Source organism: Triticum dicoccoides, chromosome 7B (genome assembly GCF_002162155.2).
Source record: "Triticum dicoccoides isolate Atlit2015 ecotype Zavitan chromosome 7B, WEW_v2.0, whole genome shotgun sequence".
NCBI lineage: Eukaryota > Viridiplantae > Streptophyta > Magnoliopsida > Poales > Poaceae > Triticum > Triticum dicoccoides.
Genome location: NC_041393.1, coordinates 6,761,469 through 6,785,422, shown reverse-complemented (window position 1 = coordinate 6,785,422; position 23,954 = coordinate 6,761,469). Strand labels below are relative to the sequence as shown.

The 23,954-nt window shown below is 44.2% G+C and overlaps 2 protein-coding genes across 4 annotated transcripts; both read right to left on the bottom strand.

Moving 5' to 3' along the window:
- Nucleotides 1-1,997: 1,997 nt before the first annotated feature.
- On the bottom strand, nt 1,998-5,539 carry LOC119337887 (disease resistance protein RGA5-like). The gene is made up of 3 exons (XM_037610117.1): nt 4,692-5,539; nt 2,392-4,341; nt 1,998-2,296 (listed from the first exon to the last, which is right to left on the bottom strand). Exons 1-3 carry the CDS (start codon nt 5,522-5,524, stop codon nt 2,206-2,208), a joined length of 2,874 nt encoding a protein of 957 aa, XP_037466014.1. The 5' UTR covers nt 5,525-5,539; the 3' UTR covers nt 1,998-2,205.
- An 8,254-nt stretch (nt 5,540-13,793) lies between these two features.
- Nucleotides 13,794-18,769, bottom strand: LOC119338232 (disease resistance protein RGA5-like). Of its 3 annotated transcripts, XM_037610534.1 has the most exons (7): nt 18,580-18,769; nt 18,398-18,475; nt 17,817-17,924; nt 16,779-17,679; nt 14,866-16,444; nt 14,331-14,774; nt 13,794-14,246 (listed from the first exon to the last, which is right to left on the bottom strand). In XM_037610534.1, exons 4-6 carry the CDS (start codon nt 17,609-17,611, stop codon nt 14,358-14,360), a joined length of 2,829 nt encoding a protein of 942 aa, XP_037466431.1. In that variant the 5' UTR covers nt 17,612-17,679; nt 17,817-17,924; nt 18,398-18,475; nt 18,580-18,769; the 3' UTR covers nt 13,794-14,246; nt 14,331-14,357. The 3 variants fall into 3 exon arrangements, with proteins under 3 accessions (XP_037466431.1, XP_037466429.1, XP_037466430.1); XM_037610532.1 differs by lacking the exon at nt 13,794-14,246 and having other exon boundaries at nt 14,623-16,444; nt 18,317-18,475; XM_037610533.1 differs by lacking the exon at nt 13,794-14,246 and having other exon boundaries at nt 14,623-16,444; nt 17,769-17,924.
- Nucleotides 18,770-23,954: the final 5,185 nt, after the last annotated feature.

The window sequence follows — 23,954 nt, the reverse complement described above, 5'->3', positions numbered from 1 at the left end:
CCCAGCAGCATGAGATGGCACCGGGGGTCTATGCGCTGCCCGGCCAGCCGTCGTTGGCTGCGCCTCAGGAGCCCGAACTCCCGGAGCGCCCAGCTGCTGCCGCGGCTGGAGAGCGCCTCCACGACCTGCAGCACCCGGCGCAAGTGCCGGCGGCTGCTGTCCGGCCGGCGGTGCGCCCCGTCCCGACGCATGGGGCGGCGGCGGTCGAGCCCTTCCAGCCCCCCCCCCCCGCGGTACTCGCAGCAGGAGGGGGTCCCGCTCCACGTCCAGCCATTAGCAGCGGCGGGATCCTCCTCGCCCTGCCCGATCCACACTGCGGGAAACCACGACTCCCCTGGCGATGAACCCTAGCGGCACGTACCGACTGCGCTGGGACGATCGAAGGATCGGACGTGCATGGCAGAAAACACTCAACGGACCGGCCTTGAAAGACATAATGGGCCTCATACCCATTATTGTCCGGCCCATTGGCAACGAGGCCCGAAGGCTCCCGATCCAGCCCGGCCGCACCAAGCAGCTGAGCAAGCGCGGTCGCCCTCGTCGATCGAATCTCGGTCGCCGTGGCCTCCATGGCCGGCGCCGGCGGACGCACATTCCGGGACAACAACCTCCGTCCTTTCTTCCTCTTAACCGTAACCCACGCATCCGGTCGGATCAGATCAAACACAGTGAGCTTCGGCAAACATACCTTGGGTAAAGGTCCCTTCCATGGACGAAGCGCCGACGGCGCCGTCCTTCTATGCACGATCCGGCGAACAATCTCGATCTTCTCTCCATCGTGCAGCCCCTCACGAGCCAGATCGTCTCTGGGAACCACCTTGTCCACCGTGGTCGCTACTTCCTCTTCCGAGTAACCTGAATGAAAGAATTCACAGATTAGGTCCGACGGCGTAGGAGACGGCGGTGACTCCCCCGGCGGCTCCGCTCCATCCTCGTCCGCATCATCATCGTCAGATCCGGCGAGGGCCCAGAAGCGACCGCCCACCCGGCGGCGATCGCCGGCATCGGGCGGTGGCTCCGCCGTCGGGCGCGGAGATCGCCCCGGATCGCCTCCCTGTCGCCTAACGGTCATGGATCGCCTCCATATGATAACTGTTGTGGGTGCCAAGGTTTTTGCAATTCAGAATTGCCGTAGATTTCTTTATGTTTTAGTCACTAGTTATGCAGCAGTTATTTCCAGCAGGATCTCTCAACAATATTAGCATGAAGACCAATAGTGGTAATCATCCACCATGGCCATGAACCTAAGCACATTTGCTTGCAACACAAGCCAAGGCAATCATCTGTATACTCACACAAAAAAAGGCAATCATCTGTGAAAAGAATATACGATGAAGTGAAAACAGCGAAGTACTCTGGGAGTCTATTTCTCAGTATATTTCCATCTTGGACAATCCTGTTAGCAACCCACGACTTGGCTCACTCAATCATACCATTAAATTGGCTGTCAGTTGTAGATAATCAATTTTGCTAGTCCAATTGATAACCTACCATTGAATTGATTTTGTTAGTCCAATTGATAATCTAGAGAGAAAATATGTTCCAAAGGAACCAAAAGAGAGGCAGTAATTTCAACTGTTGATAGGAGCAAGTGAGCGCTGGTTGGCTGTTTGTGGGTTTTTTTTTTTTTGCATACAAAAAATGGTATAAATTTTCTTATGTTTTATTTAGTCATCAGTTTTGCACTTGTGTATATGTAACTTTGAGGCATGAAGATCCATAGTGGTATGCTATGCTATGCACCATCGCTATGAACAGACGACACCTATCTATGAGCTCAAAACAATAATTGGAGCAACAAGAGAAAACTTGGAAAAACAAGATGAAGCAAATGTGGAGCTACAACAGGAGTTCAACCAAATAATTTTCATTGTACGAGTCTTGACTGAATATAAGTGCCAAGCAAAGCAAAACAAGCCAACAGGAGTTGAATCAACTATTAATTAATAAGCCAGTAAAAACAAAATCATGTTGTATGTGAACAATCAAATACACGTAGAGGCAATAGTGCTACAAATAGTGCCAATTGAATGCAACCTTTTATTGTACGAGTCTTAAAAAGACTGAATAAAGGAATGGAGGTGCTGCATTTCTGAAAGCATATGCAGAAAGAATAACAAATAGTTTGTTATGAACAATCATGCGGAAGCCTCCGTCTAGCAAAGGGCAGAATCTGAACATGCGTTGGAGGGAATGAGCCTTGGTTTATTCGGAGCTGCGGCGGTACAGTGAATTGTTGATGGCTGCGACGGCACAGTGAATTACTGGTACCTGACTCCAGGATTTTGTTGAAGCCCTGAAATTGGGAAAGTTATTTAGGAAGAGAGGATTCATGGTTGCTCAGATGAGTAGACCGTACCTTACTGGCGGCAAAGGCATGTCAGCACTCACCAGTTATGGATTTGAATGGTGGGACATTTTGGATGGGCTTGTGCTGCGCGCCTCAGCCAAGCCTTGGCTGTCTCCTTCTCTTCATCACTAGAATTCTCACGCCGCAGACGAACCTCCACATGCTCGAGAGAAGGGAGGTGGCCCATGCTGCAGTCAACCTCACCACTTGCGATCGACCGTGCAGAGACCTCAAACACAAGGCGCTGAACCCTTGGCATAGCTCCAGGTGGGAAAAGGCACGGCGACATCGGAAACCCTCTGAACATGCAGCATCTCGCAGATGGGAATGTATTGGCCCTCACAACCAACGTTCCCATCACGCGTTTTGCAGCAAGTCGCAGAAACTGAAGAGCAGGCAGCATCCCGATGATCTGAATGTCATCCCCTTGCAGTTCTTCCACATCTATTTCCAGGGTGGAGAGGAGGGGAAGCGAACTTGAATTAACCCACTTTGGAAGTCGCGAGAACCACGCAGGAAGAAAGGGGTTCCATGAATCAAAACAACGGAGGTTTGGAGGGGGCACCCAGCTTTCACACATGCTATCTATCAATCTGCCGCCATCATAAATATACAGACTTTGCAATTTTTGCAGGTTGCCTAGAAACTTGATTAATATATCAATAAGATCCTCGTCCATGTTATAACACTCAATACTGAATGTCCTAACCTCTGTCAGATGAATCAGCTCTTTCACAATGTGAGGAGACGAGGATACTCCTACACTGTCCAGCACTTCGAGGGATGTCAAGTTCCCCATTCCTTTTGGCAGCCTCATGTTAGAATCAACATATAAGCATATCAAATTTCTTAGCTGAACAATACTTGCAGGTAACTCATTTATACTAGTGTCTCTTATATCCAGTGTCTGCAAAAGCTGCAACTTGCCTATGTCCATTGGGAGTTCGCAAACATCTGCATCCTTGAGCCCTAGGTACCTTAGGTGAATTAAATTCCCTACATACTTGAGGCTGATACCAGAGCTACTTTCATTGCTGCCACAATTTCCAAGATCTAGCACACGTAAAAATTGGAAGCTTGAGAGAGATGGCAACCAATCACAAGTAACGGGAGAAAAAACAGCAAAGGTCCTCACATTTGACAGGCTAGTGCTGTCAAAATGATGGCTCTGAACCTTTGCCTTGATATTATGAAGTGATAGCCTGCGGAATTTCTTTTTCATATTAGGTGCATGCCACTTAGCATTATCCAATATGGAGATAAAATTCTCCTCACTTGACAGTGAGCATATAAGATCAAGAATCATATCATGTATATGGAGAGTTACTACCGTGCCTTCCTCATTGATTTCTGCTGGCTGGATCAAGCTCCTGTTCATAAGCTCGTTGATGTAGCTCTCTCCGATCTCAAACAGCCTAGTTTCTTCTTCGTCACCTAGGATAAACCCTTCAGCAAGCCACCTCCATATCAACCAATCTCTCTTAATCTCAGAGTCTTCAGGAAAGATGCTTAGATATAACAAACAAGGCTTCAGGTGAGATGGCAAACCATAATAGCTGAGTGATAATATCCTCTTCATGTCCTTCAAAATACCACCTTGTGTAACTCCACGGCCCATCGAACTGTGCACACGCATCCATTCTTCTTTCTGCTTTATCCCTTGGTTACTGACTAGAAGGCTAGCTATTGTAGTGATGGCTAATGGTACACCACCACATTTCTTCAATATCTCTCTTGATACTTCATGCAAATCTTCTGGACATTTCTCCTCGCTTTGAAATATTCTTCTATGGAAGAGTCTCTGCGAGTCTTCATCAGAAAGAGGTTCCATTTTGTGAATCATGTCATCACTGGAAGAGAGACATGCTTCAGACACACTCACATTGCGGGTTGTTGTGATTACCCGACTATGGAGTTTGTTTTTATACAAAGCACAATTTATAAATCTCCATATTTCTTCTTCCCATATATCATCGATCACGATCAGGTACCTATGCCAAATATTTTGACATCAGTAGTTGGCAAGTCATCTATATACAACTGAAGTTTGTAACAAGGATGAACTGTAAGGTACTAAAGCAAACCATAGGCTTATACAACCACTAAGGATATGCATGCAAAAAGATTAAGAAATGCAACAGAAATTGCTTAAAGTATACAGGACTAACAGAAATAAGGCGCGTGCGCAAAACGAAAGAAGTAGAATTTGCTAAAGAAGAACATAGTACAGTTATAGAAATACAACAAATAAGAAAATGAAGATATGAAATTCAGTATACATCTCAGTACTTCACACATTTCCGAAATATATACAAAAGGACAAGCACTACGTGATGCATACCTCTTATCCACAAGGAAATCACTGATTTGCTTGATGAGTAGATTTTCATCCCTTGTTGTATTATGAATGTCACTGAACTTTTCATTGTCAAGGCCATAGAGCAAGTCCTTGAAAACTTTCTTGATATCTGGGTTCTGACCCACGAGGACAAAAGCCACACAATCAAATTGGGCTTTGATCTTCTCATAGACTGCTTTGGTGAGCGTTGTCTTGCCTAGCCCACCAAGACCAACAATAGAGATCGTCTTCAATTGCTCCTTGGAACTCCCGTCCTCACAAATCAGTTTTTTGATAAGCTCATCCCTTGTCTGGTCAACACCAACAAGCTCCCCTACATCTTTGTGCAGAGCTAACACACGAGGGTCAATGGTAGCACCATTGCTAGCGCTAAACATGTCAAGCTCATACTTTTTACGCAGGTCGGCCAGCTCGTTGGCAAGATCTTGAGCTTCTTTGATGGCATCACAGATTTGATGAAGTGCTTTGCCCTTACCAAACAATTTGGTGGTCTTCTTAAGGAACTTCTTGACTCGATTTCTCATGTTCGTCGGCTTGCTGCTTGAACCCTCACCCACACGCACCATGAAGTCATCAACAACATCTTCCATGTCGCAAGAGAGGTCTCTCACTTTGCCAGCCCAAATCCGGACAGGCTCCTCTAGCTGTTCGGATGGCACCTCGCCAACCTTGCGAAGTACGGCGTGCATCATCTCCAGCTCTGTTAGGAGTGATTGCACGCCTTTCTTTACGCGCTTCTCCAGGTTGTATTCTCCAACGAGGAGCTCAGCGAGCTTACAAATTACGGGGCCCATCGCCCCAGCAGAAACCTCCATATCTCAACCTTTATTTGTATTGTCTCTCAATCAACACACCTTTATATAGCATTGCACTTGGGTTGAAACTCTGCAACACAGAGATAATGGTTTTCAGAAGACAGAAGGAGCAAAACCTGAAGCCGATTAGTTGGTGAAAGTAACAGTACACAGAAGGTGCATATCAAGAGCAGAAGTAGAAGAAGGGTACCTTGAATAGCAGCTCTTCAAATCCTATTTGCAGAGTCGTTTGCAACAGCTACCAAAGGTGAGCTAGCTAGTGGTGAATAGATCCAACTCTGCACATCATAAATTCACATCAGAATCACAGGAAATCATAAAAAAAAAAAAATGGAAGTTGTACAGAGGAGAAAGAGAAGACATATGGAAGATACTAATCAGTTTCAGAAAACCACCGGCTGAGCAAAAGTTGTTTTTGTTTTTGTCTCGTGAAAGAAAACAGCTCAGGAATGACCTTTCCAATCATTGGAATAGCAAGTCAGAACAAGAGATTAACGGGGGGACAGATCGAGCAAAAGCTGGCGTTCTCCTTGCTCTGGATCTACGCACGCGGCTGTGATGAAAAAAAATCGTTTTCATGACGAGCAAAAGCATTACCTTGCTTGGATCAATCAAGAACATAAGTTGAAGAAGAGCATCGCGAGCACTGACAGCAAGCCTCCACCTCCAGTTCGCTATGCCCCCTGCTGAGCGATTGCTGAACAGATGGAGCTCTGCACATCACAGATCCTCGTCAGATCCACAGAGCATGGAAAAAGGAAGAGAGCTGGCTGTGCAGTACGTACCTAGATCGAATGAAATGGGCTGTCACCGCCGCAGAGAGCCGGAGACGGAAGGAAAGAAGCAGCCAGCGAGTATTGTGGATCCGGCCGGAGTGATTTGTGGCTCTCTGGTCAACTCGTCGTTTCGTGTGCACTTGCTTGGACAGAGCGGGAACGGGAATCTAGGGCCTCCTTTGATTTGGAGGAATTTTGTAGGATTTTCATAGGATAGGATTTCTATAGGAAAAATTCCTTCAGAGCTCTTTGGTTTGTAGGAATGAAATCCTATTCCTATGGAGGAATTCTTCCTATCCTCCACATTTCATAGGAAAATAAACATTAGGCTAGACTCAATGGAAAAAATCCTATGTGATGAATCAAAGGGCATCTCTTTTTCTATTCCTATGCATAGGATTTGAGATGCATGTCATCTCATTTCCTATGACTTTCCTATTCCTATGATTTTCCAATCCTATGAATCAAAGGAGGCCTAGGAGTTTTAAAACGACATAGGAGCGGCCGTCACACAGTGCGGCACATGCAGCATCAGCCTCCTTTCTCACGCTTGAGTTGAGTCGGCACATACAACAAAGTGTCTTGAAGAACGTTTACATTGCTTCAGCATCCATCAACTGGCATTAAGTGTAAAACTTAAAATGCCTGAGCTTTCCAGATTTCTAACATATTCACACGCATGGGCAGCAGAACTGTACACTGCTTACAAAATACAGACCATACCTGTTTATTCATTGTTTTAAAGAACCCAGCCATCGGCGGTGTTCTGTTTCTTCTTTCATGTGCATAAAGTAATTGCTAGTTGATGCACAGATTGAACAGGGGTTTTGGTATTCCCCTTCTCCTCGGGTTATCCCTAGTTATTATTCCCCTTCTAATAGCATTTGCTTCCAACAGAAGTCGAGGCAACCATCTGGATGAAAAATATCATCTTGTTCTCTTTTTTATTTCATTTTTCAGTTGTGCCAACACCTACCTCTACATCTGATCTGCAGACCGTCTGCAATAGTGTATCACTAATTCCTGTAGATCTGCAGCACAAATACAGCTTCGTGAGAGGTGAACAACATATACAGGCGTCGAAGCAACAAGCTGACAAGCAATTAACCTTTAGCAATCTCATCAATTTATGGCTTACTGTAGACTGGTAGAACATCTATGTTGCTTAGGGGCAAAACTGGCAGGCTCAAAAGTTCACTGATAGAGTAGTAACCGTGGTGAATGTCAGCATCCCAAGTGAAAATCTTACAGGTTGGCAGGCATGCATGTTTGTTTCATGCTGTCCGCGACGTGGGCGATAACGCCGGTACCAGCATTGTGAAGCCACTCACCGTGCAGTCTCATGAATATGAAAACTATGTATTCAAGCAGAAACTGTATGTCCTCAGGGGACTCTTGGGGGGTGCACATCTACATACATGCATGTTGTCGATGCTCGGGGCCTATTAATAGGGACACCACCCGCTATAAAAAAGGGTGGGGTCCCTATAAATGCTGAGGACTGCTAAGGAATGTCACATTAGTTTCCTTGCGGAGGGGAGGGGCGTCTGGGCAGGTGGCCACGACTCCCTCTCATTCTTCTGTTTCACAGCAGGCGGCGCAGGTACCTGTGTCCAGCCGGGGCGACATATCTTTGGGGCAGGAGGCCCTGGAGGTCCGTCTCGCGGGAGCCTCGTTGGTGGTGGGGTCGCCGGAGGTGCTAGGCAGGCGTCAGGGGCAGGTGGCCCCTGACCCTCTAGTACCGACGGCGGTCCTGCAGGTGGAGCGCACGGCTGCCACGGCGTCGGCTGGGGGGGTCGGACTAGGGCAGGAGGCCCTGGTGCCAACTCCGTCAGGCATCTCCACATCTCCTACGCGGTCCCCCTCTCCCATACCTACTCCGGGAGCCGCTACTCAGGAGGAGGTGATCGCGTTCGGAGGGATCCGAGACCCTGCTTCCGAGGGGAGGCGGACGAGCTCTCGTCTCCAGGACCTTCCGGAGGTTGATGATTTGCAGCAGAGGTGCGCTATGCGGGCGGCCAAGCTGCGTGATGTGGAGAGCACAACAGGTATGTCAGTTAATGTTTCAAATTCTATTCTGCATTTCTCTAAGGATGAGATTATTAATAATGCAAACCAAGTGGGGGTGTCTCTTGGGAATAATAATTTGGAAATTGAAAACTCGGTTAATGATCTTTTAGATTTGGAAGCGGAACGGGCCTTGGAGTCTATTAGAAACCTAGCGGCTGTAAAACCTTTGAATGATGCGGAGATTGAGGCCTTGGGTGTTAGGGTGCTTGATAAATTCTGCGCGGATCTTGTTCCTCCGTCTGCGGAGCCTGATGAGGATGAACTCCAGGTAGATGATGCAGCCCATGTTCAACCAGAGCACGGTTATGAGGACCGGGCTACAGGTGATAACATTCCTAAACGTAAGTGGAAGCGGAAGGTGTACCCTGCATCCGCGGTACGCAGGAGTGCTAGAATTCGTAAGGCCAAAAAATTCCATGATGACCTATGAAAGGAATATTCTGGAATAGCAGAGGTCTTAAGGACTTGGCTAAACGTAGGTTTCTAGTGGAGGCATCTTTAGAGCACCGTTTAGATTTCATTGCTCTCTCTGAAACTGGTAGGGATAATTTTGCACCTCAGTTTCTTAACACGTTGTCGGGAGGGGTGGAATTCGATTGGCATTGTCTTCCTCCAAGAGGGAGGTCTGGGGGCATCTTGCTGGGTGTGAGATGTGATTCCCTTGAAGTCCGGAGTGTTGTTATGGGTGACTTTGCAGTGAAATTCAGAGTCAGGTCCAAAATAGATGGGTTTAACTGGGTGTTGGTGGCGGTCTACGGGGCTGCACAACCTGAGCTTAAACCTGAATTTTTGGCTGACCTGGTTCGAATTTGTGGGTCCGAACAACTCCCTATCCTGGTTGGGGGGGACTTCAACATTATTAGGAGGCGGGATGAAAAGAATAACGATAATTTTGATGGGCGATGGTCCTTTATGTTTAATACCATCATTGAGAGTTTGGATTTGAGAGAAATCGAACTCTCTGGTAGACAATTTACCTGGGCTAACTCTTTACCAAACCCGACATATGAGAAGTTGGATAGGGTTCTTGCAAGTGCCGAATGGGAGCAGAAGTTCCCTCTGGTCACGGTGCAGGCTCTAACGCGAGGAATTTCGGACCACACACCGCTATTTGTTGACTCAGGGGAGCCAAGGCATGTGGGAAACAAGAATACTTTCTCCTTTGAAACGTCATGGTTTGAAAGAGAAGGTTTCTTGGATATTGTTGCCAGAGAGTGGGCTAGAGAGTCTAGGGGTAGATCGCCTGTCGAGAGATGGCAGAATAAGATTAGGCATTTGAGGTGCTTTCTTCGAGGTTGGGCTAAACATCTAAGTGGAGTTTATAAGGTTGAGAAAGACAGACTCCTGGAGATTATTCAATACCTAGATGTTAAAGCTGAATCAGCGGTTCTTCAATCTGCGGATATGTGCTGTAAGATTGATGCGGAAAAGAGGTTGAAGGAACTTCTCCGCGAAGAAGAGCTGAAGTGGGCGCTCAGAGCAAAGGTTCGCAAAGTAATCCAAGGGGATGCGAACACTCAATTCTTTTATCTGATTGCGAATGGCAAACACAGAAAGAAAAAAATATTTCAGCTCGAGCAAGATGAAGGCACAATTGTTGGTCACGATAATCTTAAGCTATACATCACCGAATACTACAAGCAGTTATTTGGACCGCCGGAGGATAGCGCTGTGTCCCTCGATGAGTCCAGGACTGAGGATGTGCCTCAATTAACTGCTGCTGATAATGACATGCTAGTTGCGCCGTTTACGGAAAAGGAGGTTTTCGATGCCATCTCTCAGATGGAGAACAATAAGGCTCCCGGGCCGGATGGGTTCCCGGCGGAGTTTTACAAAAGATGTTGGCATATCATCAAAGGGGATCTGCTACCCATGTTCCACGACCTTTTTGCTGGACGGCTTCAACTTTTTCATTTGAACTTTGGAACGATAACGTTGCTTCCAAAGAAGACCGACGCTCTCAGGATTGAGCAGTTCCGTCCTATCTGTCTCTTGAATGTCAGTTTCAAAATTTTTACCAAGGTTGGGACTAATAGGCTCACACAGATTGCGCATTCTGTGGTGCAGCAATCCCAAACAGCTTTCATGCCAGACAGAAACATCCTTGAAGGGGTGGTGGTGTTGCATGAAACGCTCCAGGAAATTCACTCTAAGAAACTTGATGGAGTCATCTTTAAAGTAGATTTTGAGAAAGCGTATGACAAAGTTAAATGGCCTTTTCTGCAACAAGCTTTGCGTATGAAAGGTTTCCACGAGGGCTGGAGGAGCCAGATTGAAACTTTTACGCAAAAGGGTAGTGTTGGCATAAAAGTGAATGACGATGTCGGTCATTACTTCCAGACATATAAGGGCCTGCGGCAGGGAGATCCGATGTCCCCTATTCTGTTCAACATAGTAGCCGATATGTTGGCGGTGTTGTTAGGGAGAGCCAAGGAAGTTGGCCAAATAGGGGGCTTGGTGCCACACTTAGTGGATGGGGGTATATCCATCCTGCAATACGCTGATGACACTATCATCTTCATGGAGCATGACTTGGTAAAAGCTAGAAATCTGAAGCTGCTGCTTTGTTTGTTTGAGCAGCTAAGTGGGCTCAAAATTAACTTCCACAAAAGTGAGTTGTTCTGCTTTGGGAGAGCCAAAGAGGAACAAGAGGATTACAAGCAGTTGTTCGGATGTGGTTTGGGTGAGCTGCCTTTTACCTACTTAGGAATTCCTATTCATCACCGCAAGCTCACGAATAATGAATGGAAGTGTATTGAGGATCGTTTCGAGAAGAAGCTAAGTTGTTGGAAGGGCAAGCTCATGTCGTATGGAGGCCGTTTAATTCTTATTAATTCGGTGCTCACGAGCATGCCCATGTTCCTTTTGTCCTTCTTTGAAGTCCCAGTTGGAGTTAGGAAACGACTGGACTTCTATCGATCGAGGTTCTTTTGGCAGGGGGAGGAGCCTAAGAGAAAATATTGGTTAGCGAAGTGGGATATCATTTGTAGACCGAAAGACCAAGGGGGTATGGGGATTGAGAATCTCGAAGTCAAGAACCGGTGCCTTCTTAGTAAGTGGTTGTGGAAGTTATCCTCAGGAACTGACGCCATGTGGGCTCAAATCCTGCGTAACAAGTATCTCCAAACCAAAACTTTGGCTCAGGTGTCGGTTAGACCAACTGATTCACCCTTTTGGAAAGGGCTTATGAAAGTGAAGCTTTCATTTTTTCAGAGATCAAAGCATTTAGTTGGTAATGGTGCAAGCACGAGATTCTGGGAGGATACTTGGCTTGGAGAGGCTCCCCTAGCAATCCAGTATCCGTCTCTGTATCGTATAGCTCGAAGGCGCGATGCTTTGGTTGCATCGGTCTTCGCCTCGATACCCCTGGATATCCAGTTTAGAAGATCGTTAGTGGGCAATCGTTGGGAAGAGTGGATGCATCTAGTTAGGAGACTGATGCAGGTACAACTATCTCAACAACCTGATAAATTACGCTGGAATCTCACTAGGTCGGGGGGATTCACGGTTAAATCAATGTATGTTGATGTTATTAATTCCAGCTCGATTCCTACTTCAAAGCATGTGTGGGACGTCAGAGTTCCTTTAAAGATCAAGGTGTTTATGTGGTTTCTACATAAACAGGTGATCTTAACAAAGGATAATCTTATTAAGCGTAATTGGACAGGACCTACTAGGTGTAGTTTCTGTGATCAGGGTGAAACCATTAAACATCTTTTCTTTGACTGCCCACTAGCTAGAATTCTTTGGACGACTATTCAAGTCGCTTTCAATATTACCCCACCAAGGTCGGTTAACATGTTGTTTGGGACATGGCTAACTAGGGTAGAGCCCGGGTTAGCAAAACATATTCGCTTGTGGGTTTGCGCTTTTTTGTGGGCGCTTTGGAATTGCAGAAATGACTTCGTCTTTAACAGATCAACAAATATCCATGTTTTGCAGGTTATCTTCCGAGCAACGGCTCTTATCCGTTCCTGGTCGCTACTCACTCCGACGGAGGCCAGGGAGCTTTTGGTTACTGCTGCTATCCGATGGGAGATGGTAGCTCGGGATATATTCAGCCGGTTTGGATGGCGGTCGTGTAACAGGATAGGCAATTAGTTTACCTGTCTATTTTGAAGCCAAACGGCTGTGATGTATAAGTGCTTTGGCTAGCTTGTGTATCTAGCCTTCGGGCTCTGTGTGAGCCTTTTCTTACTTTTCTTGTTGACAACCTTGAGACTTGGAGACTTTGTGGACTATTTTATGCTTAATAAGATGGCCGTATGCATCATGCTGATGCAGAGGCCGGGGAAGCCCCCCACAGAAGCCTAATTACTAATCTCCTTACACCTGATTATATATATAATCCAGCAAACCCAACTACACACACGCTCAGCCACTGGATGGCATAGCATCCAGGGGGAGTCTTTCCCTTGTCAGTCAAAGGCGTATTCTCCCGTTTCTGCTTCCGACGTCATCGTAACACATTGCCTCCCTCTGAAGAACTTGCTTGTCCCCAAGCAAGAGCACCTGGAAATCGTTTTTGTAGCACTTGCTTGTCCCCAAGCGGAAGTTATCGCCGCCGGCGCTCGCGATCGAGGGAATGCGGCGGCGGATTCACCGCGGACGACCAGTGGCTGGACGGGGGTAACTCAACGATAAGAGTAAGTACACGTGCCAACCAAAAACTGAATCAACTCCAAACAAACCCCAGTGACGTGCAGAGATTCAGAACCCGAAACTGATACTCCTCAACTCCTCCAACTCGATCAGAATGAGATGTGTCGCTCTTGAACTCCTTGCTGCCCACTGCACCAGATTGCACTCTACCTTGTGAACACTGCCTGTGTTAGATGTGTATAGTCCCTTTTCGGTTTATCCCCATTGTATGAGGGGTCTCTTGCACTTCACCACACACTTGTATATGTATTGGCCTTTGACCCTCCTGAGAATACAGTTGCTATTCATCCAACAGCCTGTACATCCATCACAGAATTGTTTCCTGTTACCCCCATGGAACAGCATTCCTTACCACCTTGGACTTGGAGGCTCTATCACGATCACAAGCTCTAGACATAAGTTCAGTTGATAGACCCAGTTGCAGTAATAGAAGAGACAACTCAACGAACAACACATGAAGGAAATCTGAAGCTACAACGATGCTGCAGACTGCATCTGAGCAAGCAAATGAAGAGATTATAACGTAGAGGCAGCGTTACAAAACGAAGAGGGGACTCAGAATACCGTACAAAACGGAATGCAACCTTCCACTGTACGAGTCTCGGTTAAAGCCGATACAAGGAAATCAAGAAGTACAATTAGGAACTAACCAAGGCAATGCATTGCCCAAAGCATACGCAGAGAAAACAACTACTCCAGTTCGTCACAAATAACATGCAGAAGCCTCCGTCTAGTAAAACATACATAAGCTACAACATCAGTTCAACCAACTACCCAGGTGCTCTTCATTAAGCAAATAAAAACATAACACTGTTCTATGTGAACAAGCAAATGAAGAAATTTAAATGTAGAGGTAGCATTACAAATTAAAAAGGGGCAGACTGGATAAAGAAAAGGGAGTCCCAATTATAGCCGACCCAAGAAAATTAACAGTGACAATAAGTAAGGAACTAACAAGGCTGCGGTACTGCATTGCTGAAAGCATATGCAGAAAAATAACTAGTACATGAACTACACGCGGAAGCCTCTGTCTAGCAAAGAACAGAATCCCAACATAGGTGGAGAGAATGAGCCCTCCTTATTTGGAGTTGTAGCCGTACACGAATCACCTGAGTTGCTGCTAGCCTGCCTGCTACCTGCAGTGTTGCCTATATACCGTAGTGTTGGAACAGTACCTGACTCCAGGATTTCATTGAAGGCCTGAAACGGGGAAACTAAAGAGAGATAAATCAGACAATATGGTAACGAGCATATTCAGGAAAAGGGGATTCATGATTGGTCGGATGATTAGACCTTACCAGTCGCAGAGCCGCAAAGGTATGTCACTAGCAGCTCAGCTGCCAATAGTTATGCTTGATTTCAATGGTGGGACGTTTTGGATGGGCTTCTCCTGCGCGCCTCAGCCAAGCCTTGGCTGTCTCCGTCTCTTCATCGCTGGAATTCTCACGCTCCAGACAAACCTGAACATGCTCGAGAGAAGGGAGGTGCCCCAGGCCGCAGTCAACCTCACCGCTTGCGATCGACGGTGCGGAGACCTTGAACACAAGGTGCTGAACCCTTGGCATAGCTCCAGGTGGGAAAAGGCACGGCCCCGTCGGAAACCCTCTGAAGATGCAGCATCTCGCAGATGGGAATGCATCGGCCCTCACAACCAACGTTCCCATCACGCGACTTGCACGCAGCCGCAGAAACCGAAGAGCAGGCAGCATCCCAATGATCTGAATGTCATCCCCTTGCAGTTCCTCCACATCTAATGAGAGGGCCGTATGCATCGTACTGATGCAGAGGCTGGGGTTTTCCCCCCTTTTCAAAAAAAAAAAAAAGTTCCTCCACATCTATTTCCAGGCGGGAGAGGTGGGGAAGCAAACTTGAATTAATCCACTTCGGAAGTCGCGAGAACCACGAAGGAGAATAGGAGCTGCCCCGTGAAACAAAACTACGGAGGTTTGGAGGGGGCACCCAGCTTTCACACATGCGATCTATCAATCTGCCGCAATAAACAATACGTAGATTTTGCAATTTGTGCAGGTTGCCTAGAGACTCGATTAATACATCAATCAAATCCTCGTCCATGTTATCACAGTCAACACTGAGTGTCCTACTCCTAACCTCTGTCAGATGCCTCAGCTCTTTCACAATGTGAGGAGATGAGGATAAGCCTACTTGTTCTAGCACTTCGAGGGATGTCAGGTTCCCCATTCCTTTTGGCAGCCTCACCTCCGAATTGACACATAGGCATATCAAATTTCTGAGCTGAATAACACTTGCAGGTAATTCTTTTATACTAGTGTCTCTTACATCCAGTGTCTGCAAAAGCTGCAACTTGCCTATGTCCATTGGGAGTTTGCAAACATCTGCATCCTCGAGCCCTAGGTACCTTAGGTGAATAAAATTCCCCACATACTTGAGACTGATACCAGAGCTACTTTCACGGCTTCCACAATTTCCAAGATCCAGCACACGTAAAAATTGGAAGCTTGAGAGAGATGGCAACCAATCACAGGTAACAGGAGAGAAAACAGCAAAGGTCCTCACTTTTGCCAGGCTAGTGCTATCAAACTGATGGTTCTGAACCTTTGCGTTGATATTATGAAGTGATAGCCTGCGAAATTTCTTTTGCAGATTAGGTGCATGCCACTGAACATTATCCAACATGGAGACAAATTTCTCCTCATTTGACAGTGAGCATATAAGGTCAAGCACCATATCATGTATATGGCAAGTTACTACCACTCCTTCATCATTGGTTTTCGCAGGCTGGATCAAGCTCCTATTCATGAGCTCGTTGAAGTAGCTCTCTCCGATCTCAAATAGCCTGCTTTTTTCTTTGTCACACTTGCTTTCTTCTTTGTCACACTGGATAAAACCTTCTGCAAGCCACCTCCATATCAACCAATCTCTCTCAATCTCAGAGTCTTCAGGAAAGATGCTTAGGTATAATAAACAAGGCTTCAGATGGGATGGCAAATCATAATAGCTGAGTGATAATATCCTCTTCATGTCCTTCACAATACCACCTTGTGTAAGTCCACGGCCCATCGAATTGCACACATGCACCCATTCATCTTTTTGCTTTATCTTTTGGTTACTAACCAGGAGGCTAGCTATTGTAATGATGGCCAATGGTACACCCCCACATTTCTTCAATATATCTCTCGATACTACTTGCAAATCTTCTGGACATTTCTCTTTGCTTTGAAATATTCTTCTATTGAAGAGTATCTGTGAATCTTCATCAGAAAGAGGTTTCATTTGGTGAATCATGTCATCACTGGAAGAGAGACATGCTTCAGACACACTCATATTACGGGTTGTTGTGATTACCCGACTATTGAGTTTGTTTTTACACAAAGCACAATTTATACATCTCCATATTTCTTCTTCCCATATATCATCAATTACGACGAGGTACCTATGCCAGTTATACTGTATCATTAGTGGGCAAGTCAATCTATATACAACTGAATCCTGTAACAACATAATGGTAACGTACTAAGCAAACCACATGAATTATTCAACCACACTAATGATATGCATGTAGAAAGAAATGCAGCAGAGATAACTGGTAAAAATTAGATAAGGTGCATGCACAAGAAAGAAAGAAATAGAACTTGCTTACAGAGAAAAGGACCACTACAAATATAAAAACATATAACAGAAAATGATATTGATATGAAATTCAGTATCTGGCTACTTCACACATTTTCGAAATATAAAAACAAAGACAAGGAAAATGTGATGCATACCTCTTATCCAGAAGGAATTCACTGATTTCCTCCATGAGTAATTTCTCATCTCTTGTTGTATTATGAATGTCTTTGAACTTCTCTTTGTCGAGGCCATAGAGTAGGTCTTTGAAAAATTTCCTGATATCTGGGTTCTGACCCACCGGGACAAAAGCTGCACAATCAAATTGGACTTTGATCGTCTCGAAAACTACTTTGGTGAGGGTTGTCTTGCCTAGGCCACCAACACCAACAATAGAGATTGTCTTCAAGTGCTCCTTGGAACTCCCGTTCTCACAAATCAGTGTTTTAATAAGTTCATCCCTTGTGCGGTCAAGTCCAACAAGCTCCCCTACATCTTTTTGTAGAGCTAACACACGAGGGTCAATGGTAGCACCGTTGGTAGAGCTAAACATGTCAAGCTCATACTTTTTACGCAGCTCAACCAACTCCTTGGCAAGATCCTGAACTTCTTTGATGGCATCACAGATTTGATGAAGTGCTTTGCCCTTACCAAACAGTTTGGTGGTCTTCTTGAGGAACTTATTGATTCGACTCCTCATGTCCGTTGGCTTGCTGCCTGAACCCTCACCCACACGCACCAGGAAGTCGTCAACAGCGTCTTCCATGTCGCAAGACAGGTCTCTCACCTTGCCAGCCCAAATCTGGACCGGCTCCTGGAGCTGATTCAGTGGCATCTTGCCAACCTCACGAAGTACGGCGTGCACCATCTCCAGTTCTGTACGAAGTGATTGTACACCTTTCTTTACTCGCTTCTCCAGGTTGTATTCTCCAGCGAGCAGCTCACCGAGCTTACGCAGGGCAGGGCTCAACGCCCCAGTAGCAGCCTCCATATGTCAACGTTTATTTGTCTTTGCTCCCGATCTACACACCACTATAGCACCGTCCTTGGGTTGAACTTCTGTAATGCAAACATAAAGGTTTTCAGAAGACAGAATGGGCAAACCCTGAACATGCTAGTTTATGAAAGTAACAGTACAATGTGCGCACATGCATTGCCTGCTCTGGTTATCCAAAGCAGAAGTAGAAGAAGTATACCCTGAACAGCAGCTCTTCGTATCCAATTCGCAGAGTCCTTTGCAACGGCTACCCAAGATGAACTAGTGGAGAATATTTCCAGTTGTGCACGTTATAAATCCACATCCCCTTTAAAAAAATAATCATAAATCCACATCAGAATCATCAAAAATCACTAAAAAGGAAGAAAGTTGTACAGAGGAGGAAGAGGAGACAGCTAGAAGACACTAATTGTTTTCAGAGAACCACTGGATGAGCGAAAGCTAGATGTTTTAGTCTGTGAAAGTAAGAGCTCATGAATATGCAGCAGCCCTCAGAACTTTGGATAGATACTAAGCTCTGACCACTGACCATTTTCCCCTTTGCTTTCTTATTTGTTCTTATTATTTAATATTTTTTCCTGATCGACATATTTTAACCTTTTTACTATGATATTGTGACCTTTTTACTACCAATTTTTTTTTAAAATAAAATAGCAACAAGAGATTAAGGAGGGAAGAACAGATGGAGCAAGAGCTGACCCTCTCCTTGCTCTGGATCTACACATATGGCTATAATGGAAACAAAATCGTTCTCAGGTGGCACAAGCTGAAGAAGAGCACCTCCAACACTGAGCAGCAACTCTTCTCCTCCAGTTGGCAATGCCCTCTGCTAAGCGAGAGTGTTCAACAGATCCAGCCCTGCACATCACGGATCCACATCAGAACAGGAAAAGAAAAGAGGTGTGCACCAACTAGATCGAGAGCTCAACTGAATGTATCGAACAGCAGAGGAGGAAGAGTACCTTTGGCGCCGTCGCCGTCACCGTCGCAGATTGGGAGGAGACCACCTCTAAAAGTCGCCGCAGAGAGCCAGAGACCAAGGAGAGAAGCAGCAAGTATTATTGTGGATCTGGAGTGATTTGTGGCTGTGGTCATCTCGTCTCGATACGCTTGCAGATTCACTCAGGCTCAGCAGTAAATGTGGGTACTGTCACTGTGTAGGCAGCAGCCTTCAATTGGAACAGTTCCATTCACTATTTCAACTGACGTCTGTTCTCTTGTGCATTATTACCAACTAAACAAATAAAAAATGGGACATAAGTTGGAAACCGAGTTGTACAAGACCAACATTGTTGACAAAAAAGCTAGGGAATTCAGAATAAAATAAGTACAGTAGAACACTTGGAGACAACACAATATATTCCAAACTTGATCATATTTCCCTGATATTTGTACGATATTTATGTCATGTGGTTTCTAGTCTTTTCTAGAATATTCTACTTTCTTTCTGAATTTTCATGTTTTTTCGTTTTATAACTTTCCTGATTTTTCCAACAAATTTTTTCACATACATATTTCTTAAAAAAAACTGATTTTTTCTCCTTTAATTTAAATTTTATTTCCTTCATATTTTTCTTGTTATAAAATAAATACAACCTGTGGTCCTCCCTTACCCATTGCCCTGACTCACAGTGCTGCTCATAATGCAGACTGCGCTCACTCCCTTGCATGTGAGCTACTGCAGTGCTGCTCCCTGCTTTCTCGCACACTGTTTCAAGTTCAGCATCCATCAACTCTCAGTACCTCAACATGATTTACAGATTCCTAACTATCCACGATGCTTACTTAAGCTGTCAACATGTTAAGCAATATATACAGATCATAAACTGTTTATTCATTATGTCGCCTTCATGGAGCCAGCCGTTGGTGTTCTGTTTTTTCCTGCACAAGTTTTAGCTATTATGCACTCAAAGAACAGTTGATGCACAGATTCAATTTCAGTTCAGTAGGGTGGCAAGTGGTCGGGGTATTCTCCTCGTCAGGTTATATATCCCCAGTCATGATTTTGTTTTGAGACAGCCGCCACAGAGAAAAACTGGATGCTGGGAACAATTTGAGCAAAAGACTCTCTAAAACTTAAAAAGGTTCAACTTAGGACAAACCTAAAACTTCGATTGATTTGGAACGGAAATTTGTTCAGCACCTGTCTACACATGTAGCCTTGAGGAATGTGAGCGGTACATTTCCAGCACGGCCTTAGCAAGACATATTCGGGTTGAGCCTGCCTTAGCAAGACATATTCGGGTTGGAGTTTGCGCTTTGCTGTGGACTATCTGGCTTTGCAGAAATGATTTGGTTTTTAACAGAACATCACGGATTCATTTTTTGCAGGTTATTTTCCGAGCTACGGCAGTGATCCGTTCGTGGTCGCTACTCACTCCGATGGAGGCCAGGGAGCATTTGGTTACTGGATCTATCCGTTGGGAGATGGTAGCTCGGGATATCTTCAACCGGTTTGGATGGCGGTCATGTAATAGGATAGGCATTTAGTTTACCTATCTATTTTTATCCAGCCGGTTGTGGCGTCTTTTGCTGTCTAGTTTGTGTATCTAGCCTTTTTATGCTCTGTGTGAGCTGCTCTTTCTTTGTTTCAGTTTGCGACTTTGAAACCTTGTTGACACATTTTGTTATTTGGTTAATAAGATGGCCGTATGCATCACTCTTGATGCAGAGGCCGGGGAGCCCCCTTTTCGAAAAAGAAAAAGAAAACATTTCCAGCACGGCCTCTCAACAATATTAGCATGAAGACCAATAGCAGGCTATGAGCAGTTGACACCTATCTGTGGCGTAATATCATTTAATAGCATTTGCTTCCAACACAAGTCGAGGCAATCATCTGAATGAAAAATATCATCCCCTTTGTTTTTCTTTTTTCATTTTCAGTTTGTGCCGGCACCTGCCTCTACATCTGATTTGCGAACCATCAGCAACATAATGTGTCAGTAATCCTATAGATCAGCAGCACAAATACGTTTCCTTGTGAGAGATGATAACATATGCAGGCATCTAAGCAACAAGCTGACAAGCAATTAACCTTTAGGCAATCAATTTATGGCTTACTGTATCTTTGAACATTGGCAAAACCTTTGTGTAGCTTGGGAAAAGCTGGGAAGCTCAAAAGTTTACTGATAGAGTTACTAACGTGGCCAAGAGCATCCCAAGTGCAAATCTTACAGGTTGGCAGGCGGGCATGTTTGTTTCATGCTGTCCACGACGTGGGCAATGACGCCGGCACCAGCGTTATGAAGCCACTCATTCTTAACCTGCATCGATACATACCATTTATCTATTATATAATTAAAACAAGAGTCAAACAAGCCATCACATTAGTCCACACAGATTAAATTATCTTGGCCGCCAGTTTTAAATATTAAGGGTTGAGATTTAAAAATGTAAACTTACATACAAATATAGTTAGGTAGAAACATTACAGGACTGCCACGTACAATCTTTTTGTTCCAACCCAAACCAAACGTGATGGGCAGGAGAAGTAATCGGAGCAAATCAGATTGACACGCACAGGGTGTTATAAAAAATTGACACGTAAAGTGTAGGTAATTTGGAACATTTGATAATAGGACTCCAATATGCTCTAGCGTACCGGTATAGGCTACCTATTTTTTTTTAAACCTACCTTATGATTTGGACAAGGCCAAATACATAAATATTCTCTGATTGACCGTGCATGCATACATTAGGTTCTGTCTTCTCGAAGCAACAAGGCAAGGCCCATGACCTGATCGTGATCTGCGCGATCTCGGCGGTGCAAGGATGTGGAGGCTGCTGCCATATATTAGTCTACGATTTAGAGCAACATAACAATGATCGAAGACGTATGTGATTGTGCACTGCCGGCATGAGGAGAAATGTGAATAGCTACTGGATTGATCCATGTTTATGATCGTAGAAGCTAGCCTAAACAGTGGCTGCGACGGCGACGGCAACGGCGGCCGCAGAGGCGACGGCCGATGGGCGATGGCGCAGCAGAAGAGGCGCATGTCAAGGGACGGGGAACGCAATGGTGTGGCAGAGATGTCGCTGACTCGCGGTTGTGGGGGCGCAGTCAAGTCGACTTAAGGAGTTTCGGGGATCACAACACAAACACAGACGTACGCATGCTTCTTCACGTGATCAGGTGCGGTGATTGATCTCTCCTGCTACGTACGTATAGTAATTGATTCTTCAGGGTATAGCAGCTACAACATGGGAACATGGCATCTTGGCCACTGGCTACATTTACAATAATTTATGCATCTGTTTATGAGACATGGTTTTTCTGCGCGAGTATATGTATTTATGTTAATTTTGTATATGAAATATGCATGACTTTTTTGGCAGCAAGATGGGATATGCATGATGCATCTGTGTGAGATCACTTTGTTGTAAAGTAACTACATATTTCCTACTTTCTTTTACAACAAGATGGGATATGCATGACAGATGTGTTGGCGTTTTTTATATAATTTGTTTGACTAAGAATCAAAGGTTGTATAGTGTTTGGTTACAATTTTTGATATATATCTAATGGCTACGATTTCATGTAAAAAAGGTCTACCAAATGAAATTCTCATCTTTTGCTTTTATATGATATAGATTCTCGCATATTTTCTTTTCTCTGTTATGTCCAAATTGTAAATTTTTACATATGGTCCACCAAATATTTGGCCTATTTTTTGCGAGATGTTCTACGAAATTTTGTTTTTCTAACTAACAATGAATTTTAATATATAATAGATCATTGTACCAATTCTAATGATGTGGCAAGCTAAATCTTGCAATCGTTGACAGGAGGGCAAACAATCTACTATCTATTATATTATTTCTTCAAAAGACAAACAAGCGATGATGTTCGTCCACGTATGCTAATAATATATATTCTGTTGAATTTGATCAAAACGGCTCAGATTAAACGATGAGAAATTATGCACAAAAATAAGCACGTACATAAAAAATATGAAATTTACGAATGATTCTCATCTTTTTCTCTAAAGTTGGACACGATTGTCATCCTAGAATAAGCAAAGTCAATGACGTAACTATACATTGAATAAGGAAACCGATCCATCAGTACATGCTAGGAAACATAAAGGATAAGAGGTTACATTTCTCATCCTAGAAGAAGAAAATGAAACGCGTACGTAGCCGCAAAAAAAAGTTCCCAGGAATTATTATTTTCTTTTTTTGCAAAGAAGTTCCCAGGAATTGACGATGCAAAAATCATTAGTCGAACTTGAGTTTCCTTAGTGTTCAAATCTAAGTCTAACTCGGGAGGAAAATACACGTGTCTGATTTTTTAGGCAAATGTTTCTGATTTTCATGGTCCTACCAAACGTAAGAGCATGCTGATAGTATGATTAGATTTCTATAGAACCGCACAATTTCTTTTACAACCGATGACATTACTAATGATGTCAATAATGAAAAATGCAATTACTTTGCAGGTAAGCTAAATAAGAAATTAGATGGGTACACTATATATAATTAAATGTAAATTGTATATGTACGGTAAATATCCACAATATAATACAAAAAAATATTTTCTTATTTGCATGTAAATTAATTCTAGAACAACATGTCGAATATATCTTTAAAAAATTGTAAGATATCCGTCCGTACTAATTCATGACTATTGTCAAGCAACATTTGTAGCAGTATAAACATGCATGAATTCTTCGCGCACAAATACATAAACATGCATGAATTCATCGCTATAGGAAAATAAGTTTACATCAATTGGACGAAGATGAGTTGAGGTATCCTTGAATCGAGGGTCGCCGCTGATGTATGACAATCTTAAATATTTCGAAAATACTTGTATGTATGAAAAACATGTTGAGCTCATGAAGACATGGAAGAGAAAAATATTAAGAGAGCATCCCAGTGTCATTGTGTAACGTGTGTGAGCAACACATCTTATGGGAAGAACAACGATGTTGTTACCATGACAATAGACATGGAGGCGACATGCCATGTCCAGTACATATTAATTTGCTTCCATTATGCCGGAAATACGGTAGAAAAGTTGTTATATGATCAGTGCTTCAAAAAAGTGTTGTTTTGGTTGAACCAGAAATTATAAGTTGCTTCAGTTATGCCAAACATACCTTAGAAAAATTGTTCTACAGTTAGTGCTTCAAAAAAGTGTTGCTTCAGTTGAACCAGGAATTATAAGTTACAACAATAGAGAGAAGCAGTAAGAGAGGGCAAGCTACGATAATAGTGGAAGAGTGATTAGATTCACAAAGAGATAATGAGTGAGCGATAGTGTTCGAACAAAAAATTCATGAAACAAATAATAAAAGGTACTTACTACCCATTTCCTTATGATGAAGAGATA